The 18,806-nt window shown below is 51.0% G+C and overlaps 2 protein-coding genes across 5 annotated transcripts in view; one reads left to right on the plus strand and one right to left on the minus strand.

The window, feature by feature from the left end:
* Positions 1-20: 20 nt before the first annotated feature.
* BYSL (bystin like) lies at positions 21-9,581 on the plus strand. The gene is made up of 7 exons (XM_016212864.2): positions 21-577; positions 3,169-3,331; positions 5,382-5,520; positions 5,861-5,994; positions 6,536-6,696; positions 7,109-7,211; positions 7,727-9,581. The coding sequence occupies exons 1-7, from the start codon at positions 310-312 to the stop codon at positions 8,070-8,072; spliced, it is 1,314 nt and encodes a 437-aa protein (XP_016068350.1). The 5' UTR covers positions 21-309; the 3' UTR covers positions 8,073-9,581.
* CCND3 (cyclin D3) overlaps positions 8,672-18,806 on the minus strand; it is an 80,289-nt gene continuing 70,154 nt past the window's right edge. Inside the window, exons 1-6 of one of the 4 annotated variants that reach the window (XM_087817395.1) lie at positions 16,388-16,632; positions 15,881-16,090; positions 15,302-15,517; positions 12,237-12,396; positions 11,550-11,686; positions 8,672-11,063 (exon numbers count right to left, since the gene is read on the minus strand). In XM_087817395.1, the coding sequence (XP_087673521.1) occupies positions 10,896-11,063; positions 11,550-11,686; positions 12,237-12,396; positions 15,302-15,517; positions 15,881-16,090; positions 16,388-16,585 (1,089 nt within the window). In that variant the 5' untranslated portion in view covers positions 16,586-16,632 and the 3' untranslated portion in view covers positions 8,672-10,895. Of the gene's footprint in view, positions 11,064-11,549; positions 11,687-12,236; positions 12,397-15,301; positions 15,518-15,880; positions 16,091-16,387; positions 16,633-18,806 lie in introns of those variants that run through there. The other 3 variants (XM_016212776.2, XM_016212778.2, XM_016212777.2) reach the window with 3 other exon arrangements.

The raw sequence follows: 18,806 nt of genomic DNA on the forward strand, positions 1-18,806 counted from the left end.
CTCGGTGACACCCTCATTGGTGTCCCAGCCCGACTGCTGCTCCCAGGCTTGCAGCACCCTTGGCCTAAACCCTCTAAGTTTATAGAGAAGCCAACGTTAAATGCAAAGAGTTTATTTGGGAGTCTAGCTCCAGGACCGCGAGTTCTTCGCAGGTGGGGCGGAGCTGATGGCACGCCTGGCCTCCAACCGGTAGGGAGCGCTGTGACCTCTGTGTGGCAGGTCCGGAACTAGGAGTACGTAGCGCAAGCGCACTCAGGACTACTTCTGCGCCTCCACGTGTGGACCTTCCCGGCAACATTTCCCAGGAAAATGCCCAAATTCAAGGCCGCCCGCGGGGCCGGGGGTCAGGAAAAACACGCGCCCCTTGCCGAGCAGATTCTGGCTGGGGACGCGGTGCGGGCAGGGGTCCGGGAAAAGCGGCGGGGTCGTGGAACCAAAGAGGAGGAAGAAGAGTATGTAGGGCCGCGGCTGACCCGGCGGATTTTGCAGCAAGCGCGGCAGCAGCAGGAGGAGCTCGAGGCCGAGCATGGGACTGGGGACAGGCCCGCGGCGCCACGGGAGCGCATCACGCGGCTGGGTGAGTGTTGGGGATGGGTACGAGGAAGGCGGGGGTTAGGAGGGGATGGACGGGTGTCGGGCAGGGGAATAGCTTGGAATGAAAAGCGTCCATAGTACTCCCTTACGAAGGTAGTGGAATGGGAGACCCAGCCCTGGAGCGGATTTAGGGTAGTCAGAGCCCTCCACGCCCACTGTTAGTTTTAGGCCTTCTCTTCTAGGTACCCCTGAAGTTATTCTAACGGGAAGTGATTGCTCACACCACTAGGTTTTCCTAGTATTTATCCATTTTTTTCTATGAATACTTCCAGGATGTCTATTAGTGCTTCCTACTGTGCTTGGAGTTTAGAAGGTTTGGATAAGGAAGTAAACAGGGTAGACAGGTGCCTGACTTCAGGATTTTACAGTCTAGCCCAGGAGAGACTAGACGATAGACAAATAATACATTCCACGGTAAAGTATAATAGTTTCTCTGGTAATAACAGCATTAGGTTGGGGATCAGGCTCCTCAGATTTCATCACCTTTGTGCTGAGACCTATAAAAAAGTGGGGAGTGCCCTGAGCAGAAAGAACAATATTGTTTAGGGGCCAAAGACAGAGAGAAAGTAAAAGATGATCAACATTTTCTTATTGGGGTGGGAGTGTGGACCCTCTTAATCCACTTCTCGGGTCTCTTTCCTTTGTCCTGACACAATTCCACGTTGGCTTCCTGGCTGCAGTACGTCACATTCCAAGATATCACATTCCTGTGTTACTACTTACTTACCACTTGGTATCCTTTGCTGGCTCCCCTTTGATCATGAACCACTTGCAGAAGTGTCACAGGGTTCAGTCTTTGGACCTCTTCACTCACTTCTCTGGTGCTGTCATCAGTTTCATGGTTTTAAGTGCCATCTATTTGGTGACCACTCCTAACTTTATATTCTAGCTCTCATTTATTCCAGGAAACCTAGATTCTTAAGTTGCCTATTTGGCACCTCAAGTTTGAAGTCTTAATAGACATCTCAAATTTAACATATCCGAAATAGACCTTCTCACCAAACCTGCCCCTCCAACATCTTCCTCATTTCAGTTAATAACATGATATCTTTCATTTGCTTAAGGTGAAAACCTTGGACTCCTCTCTTTCACATTCCACATCCAATCTGTTGGGAAATCCTGTTGACTACCTTCAGAATATATCCAGAATCAGATCACTTCTCACCACTTTGAAACACCATTCTCTTCAAGACACCACAATCTAACCTGGATTATTACAGTAGCTGCCTCATTCGTATCCCATACCCCCTACAGTCCACTCTCAGCTCAACAGCTAAACAGTTACAGTGGTTTGCAAAGCCCCGTATGATCTCCCATTGCCAGTTCGACTTGTACTTTTCCCAGCTCCACCCATATAGGCTTAAACATGGCAAGTTAGGTCCTCCGCCCTGGTTGCTCCTTTTGTCCTCACACACCTGTAGGCACACTCCCTCAGTTCTTCACCTTCTCGGAGAGGCCTTCTGTTATGCAAAGACCCATGGTCCAAGAAAACTTCAGCATATTGCTTGTCAGTAATCCAGATGTCTTGATGTGAAAGACGTGGGCTCGTTAGGGCTTACGTGCACACTGGTGGCAGCCATCCAGTGAAGTTTTCCGAAACAGGCTTTCCCAGCACAGAGTTAAATAGAGTACAGAATACAAGGCAAACAGGGCATACATTGGTGGGCGTGCTTGCATGCAATCTCTGTGAGATCAAGACACTAGTAGCTTACAATCCAGGCTCACATCTGAGAACAGTTTCTGTTTGGCTGTTTTTTGATCGAGGAGCTGGCCAGGCTCCCGAGATTGGTCCCACAGTCTGCTTACAGATGGCCTTCATCATATTCCCACAGGATGGGGGGGGGGGGGGTTGGAGCTTGGGAAAGGGCCCATGTTCTCACATACCACACACCTTCCCTGACCACTTCAGTAAAAATTGCAACACCCCCACCCCTGTCTGCACAATCCCAACCTCTCTACTCTGCCCTATTGATTTTTTTCATAGCACTTGTTGTTTAACCTGTTATGCGTTATATTTATTGTCTGTCTTCCCCCACTAGAATGTAAGGGCAAAAGGCTTTGTTTCTCTTGTTCACGAATATATTTCCAGCACCCAGAACAGTGTCTCACATATAGTAGGCACTCAGTGTTTGCTGAATGAATGGGTTAATCAATAACGGTGAGGTGGGTAGGAACCAAATCTGCAAAAGACTTGGAGGCTGTGCACAGGATTTAGAGCTGTCATAAAGACAATGGGAAACTTGGAGAATATGGAGACCAGTTAGGGGATTATTTAATCCAGGCAAGAGATGATGCTGATCTAGGCTTAGACAGAGCTGTGAAGGATTTGAAAGAAATTGTATCAGATCAAATTGAAGAGGACTTAGTAATTAATTGGGTGTTGGGGATGAGGCTGGCCTGCCTCCCAGGTTCTGGCTTAGCATTGGCTGGATGTGGTGCCATATATTTAGATGTAGAACATAGTGAGGCTTATACTATGTTCTGCATCTATAGGTGGTGGTTAAAATTAAACTGACCTCTAAATCCCTCGCCTACTGCTTGCCTTTCTCATCCGTTGCCTTTCCACTCTTCCAGGTACAGGAGTGCCACAAGGTGGATCAGATGACGAAGATGAAGAGTGGCCCACCCTGGAGAAGGCTGCCACAATGACAGGGGCAGGCTGCCACGCAGAGGTGGTCGTGGACCCTGAGGATGAACGTGCCGTTGAGATGTTCATGAATAAAAACCCTCCTGCCAGGTAGGGCTGGCATGGCCTGGAATTTGGGGTAGTAGGTCCTGGTAGCAACTTCCCACAGGGAAGCAAATGCCCTGGCAGAGTTTTGATTCCCTGCCTTTGGGAAGGGCCTGAGTATTTCTAGTTGTAGGGAACCACCTTAACAAAATTGGCCCATCCTCAGAAGACCATTCTGAATGAGAATGACATGGACTGAAAATCCCCCCCCCCCCCCATCCACCGGTTCTAGAACTGCTCAGATTACCTGGGGAAACAGCTACCTGACCTTTTTATGTTTCTGGGGAGATGTATCCCATTGTATTTGGTCTTGGCATGCTCAGTTTTTCTTGGCCAAATCTCTTTTATACCCTACGCTTCATTTTATTCAGGGTTTTTAGCCTTAGCAGTATTGGCTCTTTGGGCTGGGTAAATTTTTTTGCGGAGGCTGTCCTGTGCAATGTAGGATGTTTAGCAGCATCCCTGACCTCTACCCACTAGATACCAGTAGTGACTTTCCCCACAGTTGTGGTAACCAAAAATATCTTGGGCATTACCAGATGTCCCCTAGGGGGCAGATTCATCCCCAGTTAAAACTACTAATTTATTCCCCTCTATAAAAATGCTAGCTCCAAAAGATGCAGGCATTTAAACTCTGGTAGTCAAATTCCTAAACGTGGATTTTGGCCCAGGGGAAGGAAATTTAGGATAAGGGCCATCAACCAGTTCATTCTGACCCTGTGATATTGACATGACATTGTTTTTGGTTCTTCAGAATATTTTGGGTTAATACATCTCTCATTGCTAATAATACTGTGAAAAGACAGGAAGGCTGAATGAAGTGTGTACTTGGACTTGTGTGCTTGTCCCACCAGAGAGCCTCTCAGTGCCTTATAACTCCTTTTAGACCATCCTGACAAGCTTCGCAGAATGGTTTTCCAGCTTGTAGTAAATAGAAGAGTAAAGCTACTAGAAACAGTGACTCTTGATAGTCTTGAGAAATGACAGCTGGCATCTTTACTCTTTAGCAGGCCTTAGACCCACATGAGTTCAGCAGTCAGAGCTCATTTAGTTTGGCGGCACGGTATAGTGTGCTGTAAAACAGCTGAAGGTTAGAAGCTGGACAACCAGGGTTTGACTCTTCCCCCCCACTGGAGACCTCTGAGACCTTGGGTGAGTTATTAACCTGTCTGAGCATCAGTGCCCATATTGAAAAAGAGGAGTAACACCTCATATAGGTGTTTAATGGATTACATAAGATAACATCTGAGAAGTCCTATACTTGGTCCCTGGCCTGGAGAAGACCCTCAGAAAACAGGAGTTGTTTTAAATATACGTTAGCAGCCTCTGAAGATACCATTCTTATACCAGAGCCCAGTGTAATGAGAATTCTGAATCACCACAATAAAATTGTTTGATATACTGTTTAATGAGGTTGGGAAAAATATTATTAATCTTAGAAATACTTCCATAAATTTTAATAAATTAAAACGGTGGAAAGTTTGTGCCCTGGTGTTTTTCCAAATGTTGTTAACTACTTGAAATCTTGGTATATAACTGAGATGAGTCTAGCATTCTCAAGTCAGACTAGGATTTTGTAATTGGAAGGCTTTAGAATATGAGGGATGTGTCTGGAATAGGCAACACATTACACATTTGCTATGTACTGATAGTTCCAAGTAACATACATGCATTAGTTCAGTTAATCCTGACGTTAACTTTATGAGGTGGGTACAGTTATTACCCGTTTTACAGATGAGGAAACTGAGGCATAGAGAGGCAAAATGGTATGCCCGAGGTTATACAGGGAGTGGAAAAGCCAGGCTTTTAACCCAAGAGTCCAGGTTCTTGACCTCCACATAACTGTCTGCTTTGTCCTAAGTTGAATGACTTGGACTACAGCGATTCCATGGTGGGTGGTCAGGCCCAGAAGGGAACTGAGGTCACACATCCCAGCAAGATCACAGGTTTATTAGAGCTCACAAGGGACTGTGTGTGGAGTCTAGAGCTTCCCGGACTGTGACCACAGCACTCCCACCCCTTCCTCACCCTCCCCTCTGACCTCCTCTACTCTTAGACGCACCCTGGCTGACATCATCATGGAGAAGCTGACTGAGAAGCAGACGGAAGTTGAGACGGTCATGTCTGAGGTGACAGGCTTCCCTATGCCACAGCTGGACCCCCGAGTCCTGGAAGTCTACAGAGGGGTCCGGGAGGTAAGAGCTGGAATACCCTCACAGGGGCTGTGAGCTCCCACCTAAGGTTTTGGGTGCCCACACCTCATACACAGAAGGCCTGTGGCCGAGAACAGTCTAAAGTCAGAGTGCATGGGTTCAGAGTCCTGCTATGCCATTCAGTGACTTGGTGGCCAAGGGTAAGTTTCTTAATTCTCTGGTCTAGGTTTCCCCATCTGGAAAATGAGAGTGATAATAGCACCTCCTTATATGGTGGTTGTGAGGGTTCGGTGAGTGAATATATGAAAAGCCCCGGGACAAGTACCTGGCACCCAGCAAGCAGTAGATGTAACAGCAAATGGTTTTACTCCCTCATCCCCAGGTGTTGTCCAAGTACCGCAGTGGGAAGCTGCCCAAGGCTTTTAAGATCATCCCTGCCCTCTCCAACTGGGAGCAGATCCTCTACGTCACAGAGCCCGAGGCCTGGACTGCTGCTGCCATGTACCAAGCCACAAGGTAGAGTAGTAGATGGGAGTTAGAGTCACCTTAGGTCTGTAGGTAAGGGCTGGGGGCGTGGGAGGTACAGGCTTGCCCGACCTTTGCCCCAGAGCTCTTTTGTGCTTCTTTGTATCATGATTTTCCCAGCTTTTCCTGTTTCATGTTTTGGGACCAACACCTTATTGAGAATCTCCTATGATGAGTTTCTAGGGAAGAGGCTTATAATTACTGGGCTACCACCTTGGTGTGTCAGACTGGCTTCAGAAGTCTGTGGCTCCCCATGCGTGCTCAGATCCCTGGAAGAGTAGGGTAGAGAAGACCCTTGGTGGGGAGAGGAAGGTGAATAGCGGATAGCATTGGTTTGAGAGCACTCTGACTCTCTCAGTGTTCACCTGTTTGGATATATCTTATAGCCCCTCCGGTTCCCTCCAATCTGACTTGGGTGTTGCATGCACACAGCTCACATATCTCTTGCATGCACCATCCACAGTGATATTTAAGGGCCAGCTCCAGACTATCAGGTGACCTGGGATCTCCCTGCTACCCCCCAAAAAACTAGGATTTTCGCCTCTAACCTGAAGGAACGTATGGCCCAGCGTTTCTACAACCTTGTCCTGCTCCCCCGGGTACGAGATGACATTGCAGAATACAAACGACTCAATTTCCACCTCTACATGGCACTCAGGAAGGCCTTGTTCAAGCCCGGGGCCTGGTTTAAAGGTGAGAGCCCAGAGGCGGTTAAGAAATGGAGGGGCCCTGGCCATTGTGGCTCATTTGGCTGGAGCATTGGCCCGTACGCCAAAAGCTGGCGAGTTCGATTCTCTATCTGTCAGGGTACATACCCAGGTTTCAGGTCCGATTACTGTTAGGGGTACACGTGGGAGACAACCAGTTGATGCTTTCTCTCCCCCTTCCTCTAAGATAAATAAAATAAAAGGCATGTAGGCAATTTAAATGTTTTATTTAAAAAAAAAAAAAAAAAAAGTAAGGGGAGGGGCTGGAGCTCCAGCAGGTGAAAGCAGTAAGCATGACTTGGGGGACAGCTGTCTCTGTGGTAGGTGGGGGTGCTTTCTGCTATGCATCCTTTCTCTCACTCTGGGCTCAAAGTGACTTCCTCTCTCACCCTCCCCAGGGATACTGATCCCACTGTGTGAGTCGGGCACCTGTACCCTCCGGGAAGCCATCATTGTGGGTAGCATCATCACTAAATGCTCCATCCCTGTGCTGCACTCCAGGTAGTGTTGGTGGGGAAGGAGGACAACTGGCCCGTGGAGTCACCAGGACTAGGAAAGTTGGTGCGGGGACAGAGTGGAGAAGGAGCTAAGAATAGCCTTGGATCTGCGGTTTGTTTAAGCCAGTAGGTATATCATTAGTCCACTAGGTCGTAAATTCCACAAGAACAGGGTCCCAGTGCCTGGCACGTGGTAGGTGCTCAGCTAAATAGTGGAATGAATAGGGAACATGGGGAGGAAATAGGTTGGGGTGGAGATGTTGATATTTGAACATATTCCAGTTGGATACTGACTGAGACAAGCATTCTGAGCCGGAGATAGGGATTTGGAATAAATCGGCATAGAGGTGGTAACTGGAGTGCAGGGAGGAGGTCAAGACTGCGTAGGTGAGAAAGCCTGAGGTGACCCTCTTAGGCATACACAGTGTAGAGGCCAGCAGAGGAGAAGAGGGGAACACAGGGCGAGGTAGAACTTCTCCCCCAACACTTCCCACCACTAACCTACCCCCTTTGCACCAGCGCGGCCATGCTGAAAATTGCCGAGATGGAATACAGCGGAGCCAGCAGCATCTTCCTGCGCCTGCTGCTGGACAAGAAGTACGCCCTTCCCTACCGGGTGCTGGACGCCCTGGTCTTCCACTTCCTGGGGTTCCGGGCGGAGCAGCGTCAGCTGCCCGTGCTCTGGCACCAGTGCCTCCTGACTTTGGTCCAGCGCTATAAGGCAGACCTGTCCACAGAGCAGAAAGAGGCCCTCCTGGAACTGCTCCGGCTGCAGCCCCATCCACAAGTGTCCCCCGAGATCAGGCGTGAGCTTCAGAGCGCAGTACCCCGAGATGTGGAAGATGTTCCCATCACCATGGACTGAGGAAACAGCCACTCATCCTGGTCTGAGGGGTGTGGGAGGACACCAGGATCCCTGTTAAGGTGACACTGAGCCTTTATAGCTGAAGACCCAAACCTGGGCAATGAGAGTTCATGGGCATCTGTGACTCCTCGGTACCTGACAGGGAGGACTGAGGGTCTGGCTGGCTCCCCCTTCCCTTCTAGGCCATTGTTCCTGCTCAGTTCTGGAACCTGTTTGAAATTCCGTGCCCCAGCATTCCCTCTCCCCTGCTGGGGCTTGGAGTAAGTACTTTCAGGCTATTGTGTCAAGTCACTGGGATGCAGATAAAAAGGAGGGTATTTATTAAGTTCTGCGTTCTGATATGGTCAGTACAGATCTCCGTTTTCCCTCTCTATCTGGAAGTAGGGCTCACTCTTCCCTATTCCTGTCTAGGAATGGGTTCTCACCCAGTTTGTGCAGCTTCTTTCTCCAGGCTGTACCCCGTGTTAGCCCCTAGGGGGCACAGTCTCTGCCTTCCCCAATACAGGCTACTTTGGGAGAATGGCAGGAATCAGGAGGTTATTCAGAAGATGGTCTCAGCTGTGGATGGAAGCGCTAGAGGAGAAAGCCCCTGGAGCAGGGGTGGGGAACTTTTTTTACCTGCCAAGGGCCATTTGGGTATTTATGACAACATTCTCAGGCCATACAAAATTATCAACTTAAAAATTAGCTATGGAAAAAGCTCCTAGACTTATTGAATTTCGAGTCCTGCCTGTGGCTGCCTTGGCAGAGCCAGACCAAGTGATCTCACAGGCTGTATATGGCCCACGGGCCGGACATTCCCCACCCCTGCCCCTAGAGGGAAGTGGAAATACAAAGGCCAGATAGATCCTAGAATAATATTGGTCTTGCCCAGGAATAATTAGATCTGGGTCACCACCAGAGAAGTTCCCTTTCTAACTTTCTTGGATAATGAGAGCTTTAGAGTGGAAGTTGGCAAACTAGGGTCATACACCCATGAACTAAGAATGGTGTTTACAATTTTTAATGGATGGGAGAAAAAAATTTTAAATAGTATTTTGTGATAAGTGAAAATTATTTTACTGTCCATAGTTTTATTGGAGCACAGCCACTCCCATCTAGTTAACGTGTTTTCTGTGGCTGCTTTCATGCTGCACCGGCAGAGCACAACCCTGGAACCCTCGTTTGTCTTTGAAAATGTGACTTTGTTCCAACCCAATTAATATATTTGGGAACAATTTGATCATAAAGCAAATATCACATTTATTTATGTGCAGTTTTGTCCTAGAGAAACACCCTGTAAAATCAGAAAACTGCACCCAGCTGAATCAAGCCAGATACATAAATGCAAGCGCCTCCACCATTTGAGTTGGGAGTCACACCCACATCTGGTGTTACAACCCACCTTCCACATCCTTCCGACCTGTTTCCACAAGCAAACTTCAGGTCTTTGATGATAAAGGACTATATTTATTGTATTTGTGTTTGACCACTTAGTGTGTAAAAACTGTGCTATTCTCTTTAAGAAAACATGTTGCTCAGTAAGTTTTTGCATGTTGTGCCTTAAGCCCACACATAAGTCCTGAGGGTTTTATTGTGCAGTTCTGCAGAGTGCAGTGATGTTTAGGGACTCATACGTTCCAATATAAAGTAGAACTGGCTATATGTGGGGCAGAGACAATACTGCCCACAAGCCTAAAATATTTACTCTCTGGTCCTTTACAGAAAATGCTTGATGGACCCTGCTTGAGACAACTGATTTCTATCCTCTTTATCTCCTGCAGTTTAGAAATGGGCTTTTACCCGCACCTCCATCCAATCCAAGAAGCTAAGACCAATTTTATTCCAGAATCTTTATTAAGATAACATGATGGTCCTGGGCCAGCAGCTGGGACCTTGTGGCCTTAGGAAAGACCTGTGTCATCAGGGCTTGCATCCCTCCAGACGGGGGTTCGGTCACCTCCAGATCGTCCCTGCTTCTTCCCCCACCGAAGGATGGGGCAGAGGGCCAAAGGGAGAGGAGGGCCTGGCCCCTCCCCAGGCTGTAGCAGCTCCTCGGTCACAAAGATCCTCTAGCCAGTAGCAGAGGGGAGGGATTCAGCAACCACCAGGGTTACCACCACTTATGGGGTAGGTGGGCCCCACCACACCCTCTTACAGTTGTATTCAACACAATAAATTAAAACAGCCTCTTCCTTCAGCACTGACCCCCTCTATCACAGGAGAAGCTGAGCGGAAAGCAAAGCGAGGAGGAATTGGTTGATGCTTGAACCTCTGACAGAGGCCTGGGCCCCTCCCTCTAGATGCAGCTGTGAGCACGGATTATACAGGGCTCTCCAAAGTGTGTTGAGAAGAGCTGTCCAGACTATGTCCCCTCAGAATACCAGAAATTTCTTCAGAAAGACCCCAATCCAAATGCAGTAACTCTAGAAGGTGCAGCACCTTTATAAGGCACCAGGGCATTTTGGCAGTTGAGAACATGAGAGCCCCAGAGATAGGGGGCTTCAAAAAGGAATGCTGGTACATGTACTTTACCTATTTCAATTTTGTGTCTGACCAGCCTTATCCACCCCTAGCCAGAACCAGGGGAGGAGTTGAGCTGGTCAGAGACAGGGAGTAGGAGGGGCCTGGCTAGCCACCCAGACATGGCTGGCCGGGCCCCTTAGTGCACACTGCAGGGATAGGTAGGACCTGCCCCCTTCTGTTTAGCGAAGGGCAAATAGGAAGGAGCCCCCTCAGACTTCAATTGTGGCAGATGTGACGTGGTTCATTCCTGCAGGCAGGGAGGGAGGGTGGCAGTGTCCCTCTGCTGTCAGTAGCCACTGGGAGGGGGCCTTTCCCGGGCTACAGGTGGATGGCTGTGACATCTGTGGGAGTGCTGGTCTGGCTGGGCCCCTGGCTGCTGGAGCCTCTGGGGGCTTTTGGTGCCGGGCTGGGGGATGTCTGGGCAGCTTCCCTGAGGCTCTCCCTGAGTGCAGCTTCAATCTGCTCCTGACAGGCCCGCAGGCAGTCCTGGGAACAAGGGGGAACAGTAAGGAGGGACTGCTGGGTGAAGTGGAGGAAGGTCCCCTTGGATAAACGTCCACTTCCCTCCACCAATAGCATCTGGCAGCAGGTGCAGGGGACAGACACCTCCCAGCACACAGGGAAGTCTGGGGAGGTTAGGCCACAGCCCAGCCCCAGGAATCAGCCTTCAATTCTCAGAAACTGGCAAGAGGATGTGGCAAGAGGGTGTGAGAGCAGCCCTGCATCTGACACCAACCCCCCCCCCCACTCCTGCACACCATTTGGCAGAAAAGGGCACCAAGGGACGGTACACTTAAACCCACCCAAGACCAATTGCTCTTCTCCAGACAAGGCAAGAGACAAAAGGCCACAGAAGCCCCAAGGGCAGGGCACATGAAACGGGGAGTGAAGAACAGGTTGGAGATGGACGCCTCCCTCTACTGGAGGCTCAGGGAATAGTGGTGCTTCATGAATTGACAGGCAGCTACTCACCACTTCAGTGCCTGTGATCCCTGCCAGCAGCTCCGTAAGTTCATCTCCAGATGCGGACCAGGCACCCAGGCCTTGCACTGCAGCCCCAATGCTGCCTGTGGCGATCATGGACGGTGGGTACATGGCAAAGGTGTAATCTTGGGAAGAGAAAGAGGGAACCCTAAGGCAAGGAGAACATCAAGAATGACAGCCAGGGTGGACTTCCTGTTCCTCAGAAAGTGCCAGACAGCACGCGGGCATATTGGAAAATGCCAGCAGTGAGTAGTGTCAGATGGGCAAGAAAACAAGCTAGGAAGGGTCCTCTCCTAGGGGGTCAGGGTGAAAAGCAGACCTGCAGGCCAGGTCCAGGGTAGTCCTTAAGTGACCCTAGCCAGGAACCAGGGAGTGAATGAGTCTCCCTGGTGTGGGAACAAAAGAGTCAAGAGACCTGGGTTCTACTCCCAACTTAATCACCATGAAACCTTGGGAAGTGACGTCTCTCTAAGCCCTGAGTCCCCACCTACATATGTACTGGGGGTCTCTAAGATCCCATACAGCTCCGATTGTGCTCTGCATCTCTTCTGTATTGAAATGGGGGCTCAGAGGGGCAGTAACTTCCACAAATTTTGAAAGGCATATAAACCAGAATCTGTTAGCTACCCTTAGTTGATTTTCTTGATTTGGCAAAAATGTGCCTAGACATATTACCTGTAGCACAGAGAGCCAAAAAGGTCTGAGCATGTTTTTTGACCAAGGCCTGTCGATCACTGGGCAGAGAGAGCCGGTGCAGGATGAGGGCCAGGAAATCATGGGCAATCACGGCAGCCAGGTCCCACTTGAGCTTCCCCAGGACCAGCACCTCCCAGTCCTGGAGGTTGGAGAAGAGGTAAGGTCAGTGACTGAAGAAGGGAAGGGGAATAAAGCAGGAGGAAGCCCATCAAATTAAAGGTCAAGACCCCAGTTCTGCCTCTGGGTTTAGGGACTGACACTGTGGAATGGGGAGTCCAGGGCAGGCAAGAGCTGGGGACATTCCCTTTGAGCATCTATTCATTATTGACTAGGTGCCAGACTACATGCTATACACGAATCGTCTTTTAATCTTGTTTGGTTATCTTTTGGGGGCCAAAACTACAGGCCGCCTCCTGACTTGATCCAGGACTCTGAGCACTTCTCCAGCCAGGGTTGAAATGAAAGACTGCAGCAACAAATACCATCAGCATCTCTATGAACTTGAGGCTCCTCTGGGGTAAAGCAGATTCTCCATAATCCCAAGGATTTGTAAAAGGGGAAATCACCACTAACCTCTCCCCCAACTCTGCATCCCAGCCAAGCCTATACCTCTTGAAGAAACTGGAGTGAGCAGGAGGCCACCCAACCTCTGATACAGCCACTGAACCAACCCTGAGGTTCCTCAATCGGAGAGGTTGCCCAACCCAACCCACATCCCCTTGGTGGGACATCAGGGTTAGGTCCTGAGATACAACACCCCACTCCACTCCCTTTAGCTGGAACCCATAGTGCCTAGTGCCATTTGAGTCTCAGATGTAGAAGCCAAGCCAAACAGGATGGGTCTGAATGATCCCTGAGGGAACAAACCCTATCTCCCCCTGCCCAAGCCTGCATACCCCTACTAGGTCCCAAAGGGAGGCTGAGAGCCCCACCCCAGAATCCACTCGTCTGGGGTTCCCAGCCCTGACCCCATTTCTGAGTTGCACACACATGAGGATTTCTTCATTGTTTTATCGCAGGAAGGAACTCATGGGTTTGACCCCTTACTGAGGCAGAAATGGCAACCCCACCCAACCTCTTCCCTGCCCCCACCTAGGTGTCATCCTCCCAAGTCAGCCCCCCACAGGGCGCCACTGAAAACAGCCTGGCCTGGAGCCAGAAGTTGGGCAAGAAGCTAGCATTCTGCTCCTGGTGCTCATCCCAGTGGCTAAACTCCTAACTCAGAAGTGAACAGAAAGCACCTAGCCTCCAAGGAAACATCTGGAAAGCAGTATGGAATGGGGCTCACCCTATGGGGAGGCATGGGGTCCTGTGTGAGGGAAGGTGGCACCCTACCCTGTATCCAGGTAACCCCTGAAAATCTCAGCCCTAGTCTTGCAGAGAACATACCCCGGGGGGGTGGGGAGGGGATTGGCTGCCATGGCTGGCGGCTTCCATCATATCCCCAGCCTTTAAGGCCAGCTGGACTGGCCAGAAAACCCAGATTCTCAACTGCTTCAGTGCTGAGGCAGGACCCCTTCCTCCTCCTCTGGGCCTCAGCCTTGCCTGCTTCCCAAGGATTTGGACTGATGAGTTCTCTGAGGTCCCTTCCAACTCTGACCTTCTAGGAAGCCATCTGCATGCTCCACCCCCAGCTCAGGCAGAAGGAGTGGGGGGAAAAGAGTACTTTTTGCCTGTTCTGAAAAACTTCCCTCACACAAAGGCACACAAGCCATCCCAATCTTTTCACAAAAAAGGAAGTCCCCCTTTTACTTTCCAGCCCAAACCCCTCCAAAAACATCTTTCCCGCTGGCCCTGGAAACCAGCTTCACCTTCAGACTTGCCAAAAACTACCAGATTCATCACAAAGAGCTGTGGGGCCTCCCAGATTCCCAACTCTGGCCTCCTACTCCCATCTCTGAGAGCTACTTGGCAGGAAGAGGAATCCTGTTCCTGGACAAGCAGCAGTCGGGGGCCCCAGTACCCTGGCTTCCTGGCCAGCCAATCACAGCAGCCTGCATGCTGCCCTCCTCCCCGGGAGATGGGGCCCAGAGACTCCTCTCAGGGTCAGGCAAAGACTTGGCAGTGTAGAGCAAGGTTGAGGAAGGTGCCTGCTCACCCACTCTCTCCCCCAGGCCCCCCAGGAGATGATCTGTATGCCCCAAATAACCTCTTCCAGATCCAAGCAGCTCCCCGACCTCCTCTCCAGGCTTTGGGGGAAAAGCGGTGACTTTCCTGCCATGCCTCGGAGGAACCCAGCGCAAGTTCCCAGCAAGAGGCCCAGGGAGCCACTTCCCAAACCACAGGAGTGACAGCAGCTCCCCACAGGGTTATGAAAGACCTTGGTCAGAGCGGGCGGGCCAGGGGAGGGGGCATCATTATCACATCGGAAGCAGCTGCAGCTCGGCTCCCTGTCAGTCCCTCAGCTCTGGCCTTTGGCTAAGGGGGAAAGGGAGAGATGATTCCACCAGGCCTGAAGCAGCTGCTCAAGTTCCTCAGAATGAGGATTAGGAAGGAGCTGTGTCTTCTGGGATATAAGAGGAAGGAAAGAAGGTGGGATGAAACTCCTTGGGCCCTTCCTTAGAGCAATCAGGGCTGGGCTTTAATCTGCTCTGGGAGGCTTTTCAATCACAAAGTCCACACTGGGATAAAGACTCACCCAAAGCAGCCCCCCTCCCCCACAAGAAGCACATTCCACTCCTCCACTCCAGTGGGGGTGTGCAGGCTTGTCCTGCTGCTGCCAATAAATAACTCATGATGGTTGTGTAAACCCAGAGGCAAAGTACTAGTGAGTGTAGACATGCAGTTTGACTTGTTGCTATCTGGGGGAAAGACCAAGAGGAGTGGCACCCCCTGGAGGTCAGAAGGGGAGTTAGTTCATGCCGGCTGCTAAAGTCTGGGCTGGGGCTACTCTAACCATCACAAAACATTGCTCATCTTTTGTCCAAATATATAGCCTCTGCGGCCCTGAGCCCTCCCAGGCGGCAGAAAGCCTCTGAGGTCTTAGCTTTCCCGTTCCCGGTGAGGAGGCGGTATGTTGGGGGGTGGGGGAATTATGCACGCACTCGCATCTGGCGGGGAGAGACAGCGTGATCGGTGTAGATGCACAATTTCTCCATGGTCAAGGGAGTAGTCTCGCGCAGCTTGGAGGCTAGCAGCAGGCAGACCGCACCCAGGAGCTGCAACTGCGCCTTGAGGGTGGGGACACAGGACAGGTAGCGATCAAGGTAGTTCATGGCCAGGGGGAAGACTTCCTCCTCACAGCGCTGCTCCTCACACACCTGGGGGAAGGACACACAGTCACTTCTGGGCAGGGGCGTGGGAAGCGCAGCAGCACTTAAGGTGAAAGGGGGGCGCTGAAGCGAGTGGGACGGGGAGCGAAAATGGGAGGGGGGGGAAATGTGCTTACAGTGACAAGGACTAATGCAGAGGATGAGCATTCCCCAAGGCGGCGCCCCCTCCCCTTCCTCAGTGTTGCCTCCTTTCCTCCCCTCCCCTAAGGGAGGCACGCCAGAGGCTCCCTTACTTAGGAAGGACTCCACACCGAAACTTCCCTCCGCCATGGGGGGTGGGGGTGGGCAAGAGCCACCCACGGTGCCAGAGCGCTGGGACCTTACCCCGTTACCAGCACCCACCGCGCACACCCGAAGGGAAGGGAGGAGACTCCTGCCGCTGCCTCCCGCACTTTTCATTTCCCTGACTGCCGGAACAGCGCGCGCGCCACCCCCACCGCCTTCCCCGCCAGAACCTCGAGACGCACACAGGAACCGGCTCTGGGGCGGGGGAGGCCGAGCCCAGGGTTTTCCAGGCGCGCTCCCCCAAGGAGACGGGGAGGGGAAGGGGAGCGGGAGACGCTAGAGAAGCCGGAGGGGAGAAGGTGGACCCTGTCCCCCTTTCCCGGCTGAAGAGACGATTAGTTAGGGTGCCAAACCACTGGCAGTCCGAGTCGGGGTTAAGGAAGGGAAAAGGAAAGGGACACCACGAAGGCAGCCAGCTAGGGTGCCGAGTGAAAGGCCAGGCCCGGGGGTCCGGGCCACGAAGCATCTTGCTGATTGTTGCTGAGACCAGGATGTCCCAATAGGGCGGCCCCGGGATGTCCGGAGCCGAGGACGCAGGGACGGCGGGGGAGGGGAGACCCATCCGGGCGATACCTCCAGCATCCAGTAGGCCAGCATCTTCCGCATGTGCGGCTTGATCTCCTTCTGCACGCACTGGAAGTAAGAGGCGCGGGGCACGTAGCGCTCCTCCAGGCGGAGCAAGCTCTGCAGGACACGCTGGTCCCCCAGCAGCCGCGGATCCGGCCCGGCCCGGGGCGCGTGCCGGGTGCCCTCACAGCAAAGCAGCTCCATACTTGGGCAGCGCACGGGAAGGATGGGAGTGCGGGCTCGCGAGCCAGAACGCGGGCGGCGGGCCGGAGAGCGCGGGGCGCGGGTCTGGTGCTGGTGCTGGTGCTGGCACAGCGCGCTGGAACCCCGGCCCGCCTGCGCCGGCGCGCGAGCCGCTTCCCTGACAGGCGCCCCGCCCCTCGCGACGATGTAGCAACCGTGGAATGCTCTCACGTCACACGCTCCGAGGGGCGGGCCGCTGGCGCCCCAGTCGGAAAGGGCTGGCGGGCGGCCCCCTCCCCCGCAGCGGCCGCATTGGTCGGCGGGCGCGGGCCAGCGGGCTTCCGGTCGCCCCGCTCCCTTCTGACCACCCGGCGGGGAGAGCTTTCTAGGAGGTGGCCCCCTCCCCACCTACGAGCCCTCCCGTTTTGCTTCTCTGACATTAGTCTCCCAGGAAAGAACTTTTCTGCGAAGATTATTCATTCATTGGTCCGACCCCGCTTCGCCCACCGCTTGCTCCGGGGAATGCAAAAACTGGGAACTGGTTCTTAGCGAACACTGTTCTAAGCACTTAACGGGCAGGAACTTGCTAAATCCTAAAACGTAGCGAGTTAGGTATTCTTATTTTGCAGATAAGGAAACCGAAGCGCACTAACAATCATTAGTCTTCGGCAGAGGCGGGATTGGGAACCGGCAGCCCGGCTCCCCAATCTGTGCTCGTCGCCACTAGGTACCCCGCTGCTGCACCGCAACACTGATCCCGAAGCCCACGCCGCCTGCACCGCCTAAGCGCGGGTTAGAAATGCGGGCTCTCAGGCCTACGCCTGACCCCAGGGATCAAAATCTGCATTTCAACAAGACCCCCGCTGTTCCCTGTGCACATTAAGGTAGGAGAAGGCCCGGTCGAAATCCGCGCTTTACAGAAACACCACGGGGCGGAAAGGCCGTGGATTCAAGGCCTCACCTAGTCATTAAAGTCTGCTGTGTGGCCTTGGACAAGCCCTGAAAGTCGGCCTTAGCTTCTGTTTGAGGAAAACGTGGGCGGAGAAACTAGATCCTCTCTGAAGGAGTTTCTTGCTCAGACTCTATAAAATCTTCCAATTGCCATTTCTTCTCCTTCCCAAACTTTGGGTTACTTTGTAGTTTCCCCAAAGCTTGATTCCGCAGACCAAGAGGCAGACCACAGGCCTCCAGCAGTGCTCCCAACAGGAGGAGGCCTTGGGGAATTCCTGCCTCTCCTGAGGTCCTCCTGAGGGAAAGGGCAGTAAGAAGAAGAAAGTTCTATACTAAACACTTTCTCAACGAATTGTTCTTTTTTATGTAATAAATTTTAACGTAGTTCTAATGTCATGGAAATATTCATTTGCATTGTAGAAACTTAGAAAATCCAGATAAGATGCACGCACACAAAAAATAATTACTTGTAATTTCACCATCCACAAATAACCCTTTAAAATGTCAATATTTGTTTTTCCAAAATTGTTCTAATTTTTTTAAATGAGAGAATCACAAACAGTTTTGTAAACTTTTTTTTCTTCATCAAAGAATACTGTTAGCACTTTTCCATGTCATTAAATATTCTACTACATTATTTTTAATGGCTACAAAGAATGTCATTGGGTGAATATATAATGCATTTTACCAAATGTACTGTTGGAAATTTAAGTTGTTTCTAGTTCTTCTCTATTAGAAACAATACTGTGAAATATTTTTGTGTACATTCACAATTACTTTCAGAAGTGATTAACTTCTAGAAGTGGAATTTCTCAATCTAAAGTTATGAAACATTCTAAGGCCCTTTTTTTTAGATTTTTCAAATTTTATTTTTCCGTTACAGTTGACGTACAATATTATGTTAATTTCAGGTGTACAGCATAGTGGTTAGACATTTATATAATTCAAAGTGAACCCCCCATAAGTGTATTACCCGTCTTACACCGTACATAATTATTACAATATTACTGACTATATTCCCTGTGCTGTAATTATATCCCTGTGGCTATTTTTATAACTGGTCATTTGTACTTCTTAATCCCTTTCACCTTCACCCACCCTCCTAACCCCCCTCCCATAAATTTCTAATTTCTTTGATGAAAAGCAGAACCAATCTAATGAACAAACATTAGGTATCTATTTAAAAACAAACAGCCCAGCCAGACATGGCTCAGTGGTTGAGCATCGACCTAGGATCCAAGAGACTGGGGTTCAATTCCCGGTCAGGGCACATGCCCGGGTTGCAGGCTAC

The sequence above is a fragment of the Miniopterus natalensis genome, chromosome 5 (assembly GCF_054644295.1).
Source record: "Miniopterus natalensis isolate mMinNat1 chromosome 5, mMinNat1.hap1, whole genome shotgun sequence".
Taxonomy (NCBI): Eukaryota; Metazoa; Chordata; class Mammalia; order Chiroptera; family Miniopteridae; genus Miniopterus; species Miniopterus natalensis.